The sequence below is a fragment of the Octopus bimaculoides genome, chromosome 26, assembly GCF_046866305.1.
Source record: "Octopus bimaculoides isolate indiv1 chromosome 26, ASM4686630v1, whole genome shotgun sequence".
Taxonomy (NCBI): Eukaryota; Metazoa; Mollusca; class Cephalopoda; order Octopoda; family Octopodidae; genus Octopus; species Octopus bimaculoides.
Genome location: NC_142953.1, coordinates 27,698,246 through 27,705,745, shown reverse-complemented (window position 1 = coordinate 27,705,745; position 7,500 = coordinate 27,698,246). Strand labels below are relative to the sequence as shown.

Below are 7,500 nucleotides of genomic sequence, written 5' to 3'. Positions count from 1 at the left end.
GAAAGTACAACTAAGCGGGAAGTGTGCACTTAAGAGAACAAATGGCAAAGTAACGTACGTATTTCCAATCGAGTACATCCTAAGTGTTTCATCCATGCACATGTCGAGATAAGGCAACTTCTGGATATTGTCGTAATCGGGAATATCCTGGAAGGCAAAAAGGAAAATGTGTCATAACAAAAAAGATCCCCTTCCGTCATGAATGACCATCGGATTGCATCTAGAATGTTATCCTCCGAGGCACAATTTTCCTCTCACCACGTCATTATGTGTTCTTAGGGTAAAGGGTAAAGACCTCCTCGGTCATCAATGACCATGTGATTGCATGAAAGACCAGCTGTCGCCGATACATATAAGCTTCCCCTCCACACGCCCCTGATTTTATCCAGGAGAAAGGCAAAGACCGATACAGCTTGGCCGATACAGTGTGATACCAGTGACATCGCAACTCATTTCTACAGCTGAGTGAACTGAAGCAATGTGAAATAAAGTGACTTGCTGAAGAACAGAACACAAAGCAGATCCGGGATTCGAACTCACTACCTCATGATTATGAGCCCGACGTTCAAACTACTGAGCCATAACAATATATGTTATGTGTCTGAGCAAGATACATTATTATCCCTTCCTCCAGTTTACTCATACGAAAATCGGTAGCAAGAGAGGACAGAAGCAGCTTTCATTCTCCCTGACAGTTACTGCATAGGGTCAAAGAGTGGCTGTATGGTAAGTAGCTTGCTTAGCGGTCTCTTTGTTATATGTGTTTTTGTTTGTCGGTGAGTCGGACGTTTTGTTGGAGTTTAGATTGTTTTTTGTTGGAATTATTAACTGTTTATCGTTGTTGAACATTGTTGAATTGTTCAACTTTGAACATTTTTTGTGCTTTTTCCCGGTGACGGGAGATTGGAATTGTTTGTGCGAAGCCATTTTGACAGGTGTTATTTGTAGAAAAATTGAACTTGTTAAAGCCGTTGTAGGCTTTATTGTTACGCCCCGACCATCCCAGTGGGAGAGGGATTTGAACTGTTGTTCTCATTAAGAGGGGAAAAAACATATTATAGGTTTCCCGTTTGGGAGGATTTCTAATTTATTTTTGTGTGAAGAATTAATTTCGGCCGAATATGTCAGTCGAAATAATTCACGAAAAGAGTCCACTGGATGAATCAGTAAAGAAATTTTCGGCAGTTGCCGCGGTGGCAACTGAAAACCTTGTGTTACCAACGGAAAAGCTCTCCGACCTTTTTGAAAGAATGAAAGAGGAGGGTGGGAATATAAAGATATCACCCTCCGCCAGCGTCAAAAGAGTGAAAAGGACAGTCGTTTTCAAAACGTACTGTCCGTCAACAAGGAAATTTAAACACTTTGAACAGTGTAAAATTGAAAAATGCCTGGCCCCATATGGAAAGACCTAAAGTACATAGCGAGGGGCCGGACATATGGCACAATAGAGGCCATATTTGGAACCGAGGAAAAAGCCCAAGAGCACTCAGCGAGCACCCTGAGAACGAAGGAGGTGGTGCTTATGCCAACCTACATGGGGAGGCGAACTGCTCGTGTAAAGGTGACAGAGGTACCACCTGAAATGGATGCAAGGGAGGTGATGGCCGCCCTGTTGTATAACAGGACGGATTAAGTTAACTTCCTTTCGATCACATGCTCCGCCCCACAAAAATTGGCTCGGGCAGAACATTTCTGCCATTATTCAGGGGACTCAGGAAGATATTGAAATGCTTCCAGAAAGGGAGCTCTTGAGTGAGGATATTGTCTTCAAAATACAAGTAGAGGGCAAAAAGCCCACGTGCTACGAATGTGGCAAAAAGGGCCACATTCGTGTAGACTGTGAAAAAGTACCCCTGTACTTGGTTTTTATAGCCTGCTATTTATTCGATCGAGAACTTGTGTCTATGTGTATATTGGGTTTTATTAAATTTAAATTTGTTCAAAGGTTTAATAAAAAATAACAATCAATCAATCATTAATGTATTCACTCTTGTTGTTTACAACTTCTTCCTAAAGTTCAACAAGATTTTCAATACCTCGTTGGTAAAAACCACTCCATTTCGTCTCGAAAAATTCATCCAACCAAGCTCTCAATTCTGCATCAGTATTGAACGAAACTCCGCGCATAGCATTTGAAAGAGATCGAAAGATGTGGAAATCCGTTGGTGCCAAATCAGGAGATTACGGTGGGTGTGGCAGCACTTCCCAACCATAAGTTTGAATGGATTCCTTGGTCATATTGGCGATATGAGGGCAGGCGTTGTCGTGCAGCAGTAGAACTCCATGCTGCCGATTAGGTCTTTTCTATTGAGTAGCCGTGTTGAGTCATTCCATCTGTTGAACATAGAGTTCCGTGTTGACCGTTTGGTTCCGTTCAAGCAATTCACAATTCGTAATTCCCTTCCCAGTCCCACCATACCCACAACATCGTTTTACGCGGATGACGATCTAGTTTCACGCGCGGTGTCACTTGCTTACCGGGGCTAAGTTATTCCTTACGCTGTTTCATATTGATGTACAGGCACCAATCATTGCTTGTGTCCAAGAATCGTTGCTTGTGTCAAATGAAGCTGCTTCTCTATAGCAGTGTGTGAGCATTCCATTTTCTCTGCCAGTTCCCTTGACGTTTGACGAGAATTTTCGTGCAAAAGTTGGTTTAATCGCTCTTCATCGAACTCAACTGGACGGCCAGAATGAGGTGCGTCTTCGAGGTCAAAATTTACATTTTTGAACTTGGCATACCAATCACGAGCGGTTCCTTCAGCTATGGCACCCTCTCCATAGACAGTACAAATGTCACGAGCAGCTTTTGTGGCCTCAGAACCATGATTAAAAGCAAAAAGAAGGAGGTGTCGAAAATGCTCGTTTTTCTTAACTTGACATTCCATTTTAATGATCTGAAAATAAACAAAAATTAACTAAAATTAACTAGAAAAATAAAAGATTCCAAAATGATTCAAAAATAGAATTCTCGAAAGAAATAGATTCCAAAATTTAAAAACACAATAAATTCCAAAATTTAAAAAAAAACGGGGTAACTTAGTTGCCAACCCAATATATACGGTGAGCTTTTGTTTTAAGTTTCTGTCTACTCATGAGGTTTTGATCGGCTGGAAGCAATAGTAGAAGGCATTTGCTCAAGGTGCCACGGAGTGGGACTGAACCCGGAACCATGTGATTGGAAAGAAGTAAACTTCTGTAAAATTTATTCACAATTCAGCCTTACACAGCTGATTCACTAATTTAATTAAATACGTTTATTGAAGCCATTAAAAATAAAATACAAGGGCAGCATATTTTAGAAGAAATATGATAAAAGAATGAAATCAACGATGAATTTGGTAATATGCTTACGTCTCCCAATATTTCTACAATCTCTTCATACAATTTTTGTTGTTTTTCAGGGTTAGTTGCCATTGAATGCGTGAAGAATGTGAGAGTAGACGCAGTAGTTTCGTAACCAGCTAAGAAAAGTATAACACACTGGGCCAATATTTCATCGTCGGTAATTCCTATAAGAAAACAAACAACAAGTAAATTATGATTAAATGTTCTGAAATAAGTTGTTGCAGTTTTAGTAATTATTAGTTGTGTTCTGGCCTATTAATTACTTATCAACAGCATTTAAAATATGTACAACACTGAATACTAGCTTCGACTTTAGAGTTTATAAGTATGTACAATATTCTGTTTTAATCTTCTCAGAATTAGGAGAGTAAAGTGTACCGGATTTGGGATAACATAAACCTTTGCACACGCATGCACACATACACACACACACGTACACACACAGATAAACGCACACACATGCACGCAAATGCGCGCACATACACGCATATGCACACAAGCTTATATATATGTATATATTTGAGGTGGATAAATTAAATTTAGCTCGTATATAAATGTTAACATTTGTACCTATGCTTATGGATACGTGTTATTCGCATGTCTATGTATAAATGTTTATAATTAAGTACAATTTGTCATACCATACCGATGGAGATAAGGAGATATTACATCTCGAAACTAGAAATGGATCTATGGTTAAAACTTCTTTTTAAATTCTTTTTTGTTTACATGCAACGCTTTCAGTCCGTGCTAATGGAGTAAATAATTGTAGTTGTTAGACCTATTTGGCGTCTATTTCTAGCATGTGGTGCTATTCATTTATGCTCTTATTATTATAATTATATTTTTATAATTATACACACACCGCTCACACAAACACACACACATATATATATATTATATTACATATATATTATATACATATAAATATATAGACATATATACTTTGTGTGTATATATATCTATAGATAGATAGATAGGTAGATACATATAAATATGCATGTATGTATTTATGTATGTATATATATGCGTCCGTGTGCCTCTGTTCGTGTTCAGGTATGTTAATGTTTACGAATTTTATATGTATGCTCAGACCTAAAACACGTACCAAATATAAAATATATTCTAAAATACAAATGGCGGTTTTCCTCAATCTACATTACACTTACCTCTTTTTGTTCGCCAGTCAGTTATATTTTCCAAATGAAGTTCCTTCTCCTCTTCTGGGTCCAATTTCTCATGCCCCTTCAACTGAGCCTTTATCATAAGATTTAAAAGGTTTTTATGCATCTGCAAAATATGTAAAAACATTGATCAAAGTTTTCATAAATATAGATAAATTAAAATGGTGCACATATATAACTATATATAAGTTTATATTTCTAAGAAGATTAAAGTTTATGATAAATTTGTGATTTCATTCATTAATTTTGTATACCGACACAGCATGGTATTCACAAGTACAGAATTATAAATTTTCTCCTTCAAAACTTTTTTAAGATATTTTTCAATAATTGCAATATAAGACATACAAATTTTCGTTTTGTTACCTACAAAGTATAATTATAGAGAAGGGGTGCATTTTATGTGAGGGTCATCTTATAAACCAGCAAATACGATATACTTTAACTTCATATATTTTGTCTCTGTCCTAGGATTTGCATGTCATACGGACATCGCTAATATTTGCTCCAGTCAACACACTACGTCTAAGTTTTATGTTGGAATAATATCTGACATAAGGGGCTTACCATGCCAATCCTTTCGTTGCTCCGGCCAATAAATTCTCTTCTTATTATTCTTATTGAAATACTATCGAATACTAATTCTAAATATCCTCTGTAGTATTGATATACTGAATACGGTATTGATATTCCAAATATTTTTCTCTGATATACTTAAATACACAGCATGTTACATTTAAAATTGAGTTTCAATGTCCAAACTATAATGAAGATATTTGGGTGATTTTTCTAACAAATGAAACGACAACGTAGAGGATACTTCCTGTCCTCGATGGTGCACATCTCTACACATAAGAAGATAACAGAATAAAAAAAAACAAAAACTTACATTCTCATTAATTCCTGTTTCTTTTCGTTGTTGTATCAGTTGTCTACAAAATTTCCTGAAATATATTTGGTTTCCAATAACCATTTTTGATAACCCAGATTTTTCTATCAATTTCCTTGCAGATGGCAAAAGAACTGGAAAAAAGAAATTAATAATATTGTGATCTTTTCGTTTTCAAATATAGTTAGCGCTAAAATAAATATCATTCAAATTAAATCAAGGTTTTGTAATTGTGAAGAAGGCTCTATGCAGTTTGAAGTCCAAGCAAGGCTGCTTATGGAAACCTAGCAATCACCGCGCATAAAAGCTTCCCCTCTCCGCGCCACTGATGTTATCCAAATGAAGGCAAAGGCCGATACAGCTTTGCACAAGTGACGTCCCAACATATGTCTATAGCTGAGTGAACTGGAGTAACGAAAACATGAATTGTCGTGCTGAAGAATAAAGCACACAGTTCAAGGGAATCGAACTCACTACTTCATGTTTGTGAGCCTGACACTCTAGCCACTAATCCATGCACCCTCACGCACACACACTCTCACAATATATATATATATATATATATATATATATATATATATATATATACATACATACATATATATACATATATACACACACACACACACACACACACACACACACACACACATATATATATATATATATATATATATATATATACATACATATATATATATATATATATATATATATATATATATATATATATATATATATATATATATATATATATAAGGTGATTAAAATCAAAATAAGCAACAAGGATATCCATAATCACCTAATCTTCAAACTGTATGGATAATACGGCAGTGGTTGAATAATATTCTTAACGTAGCACTTTTGTCTTCCAAGCAGTCTCACTAATTCAGTTTTAATCAAAATGAAATTTAAGTTTTTGAATTTTGTTTGACTAGTGATAAGCTATATTTAGACATAAGATACTTAAAACCTCGTGCGGTAGAACAAATTTGAGAAAAAATGTATAGACTAAACTTGTTGACTGTCGGTAGTAACGTCCGACTTCGACAATTTCACCTCCCATCCATTATTTTAATTTTGATATTCATACGAAAGAGAAATATTAAAGGTTTCATTAAATTTTATCCATTAGAAGAAAAGATATTTAATTTTAATTCGCAAATTTTTATCATTTCTTGCGTGATATTAAAAGGGCACTACAAATATATGAACTAATCAATTTTATATTAAATAGAACATGATTATTTGTGGCTTTGTTTCTATGAGCAGAACAGATGTCTATAGTAAGGCTGTTCTGAAAAGTCAAATGCTATTTGTTAAAATTGCGCTTAAAATATTGCTGCTAAAATTGAGATTTTACTTCTTTTATTAATTAACTTATTACAAAAATCAAAATTAAAATAAGACAGGAAATGTGAAATTAATTGAACTATTTAAAAAATTTTGAAAAAGTTTCTCAAAGGTATTTTTATCTTAAACCTTAAATTACTTAATAAAAATCATGTTTCTATAAATTAGGAAAAATTAATACAAATATCTACTTCAAATTAATTTGGAAAAATTGCAAATATTTTTTATTTTAGATGATCAAATTAAAAAGATGCAAAAAATATTTTTTTTTTCAGTATTAATGAAAAGTTTCAATATTAAAAAATATTAATTCAAATAGATTCGTAATCACATGTAAATTCTTTAATAAAAATATCAATAATTGATAATTATATGATAAATTAAATTATAAAAGCGTAAAAAAATTTCTAGTAAACTGAATTGACAATAGAAAATTTTTAAAGCATAAAAAATATATTTAACAATACACTGTAAAATTCAATTTCAAATTTTGAAATTGTAATGGTTAATTTTTTTACATTTTAATTAAAACACCCAAATACATGCTTTTTTTTTCATGTCATGGTTGAATAAAAATAAGAATATATAAAACTAAAATACTTGAAATGATTATCATTATAACTTTGCCAATTCAATAAATATCATTTTTAAAATAATCGATAAAATGCGCATTTAAAAAATAAGTAGTCTTGCGCAATGAATGATTATTATTACGGAATCAGGACG

General features: G+C 33.8%; 1 protein-coding gene across 1 annotated transcript in view; it reads right to left on the bottom strand.

Annotated features, from left to right (window-relative positions):
* The window catches only part of LOC128250902 (cytochrome P450 3A4-like), a 33,371-nt gene that overhangs the window by 10,925 nt on the left and 14,946 nt on the right, over positions 1–7,500 (bottom strand). The window contains exons 8-11 of the mRNA XM_089342538.1: positions 5,422–5,555; positions 4,518–4,638; positions 3,355–3,512; positions 59–147 (exon numbers count right to left, since the gene is read on the bottom strand). Coding sequence (XP_089198664.1) covers positions 59–147; positions 3,355–3,512; positions 4,518–4,638; positions 5,422–5,555 — 502 coding nt within the window. The remainder of the gene's footprint in view (positions 1–58; positions 148–3,354; positions 3,513–4,517; positions 4,639–5,421; positions 5,556–7,500) is intronic.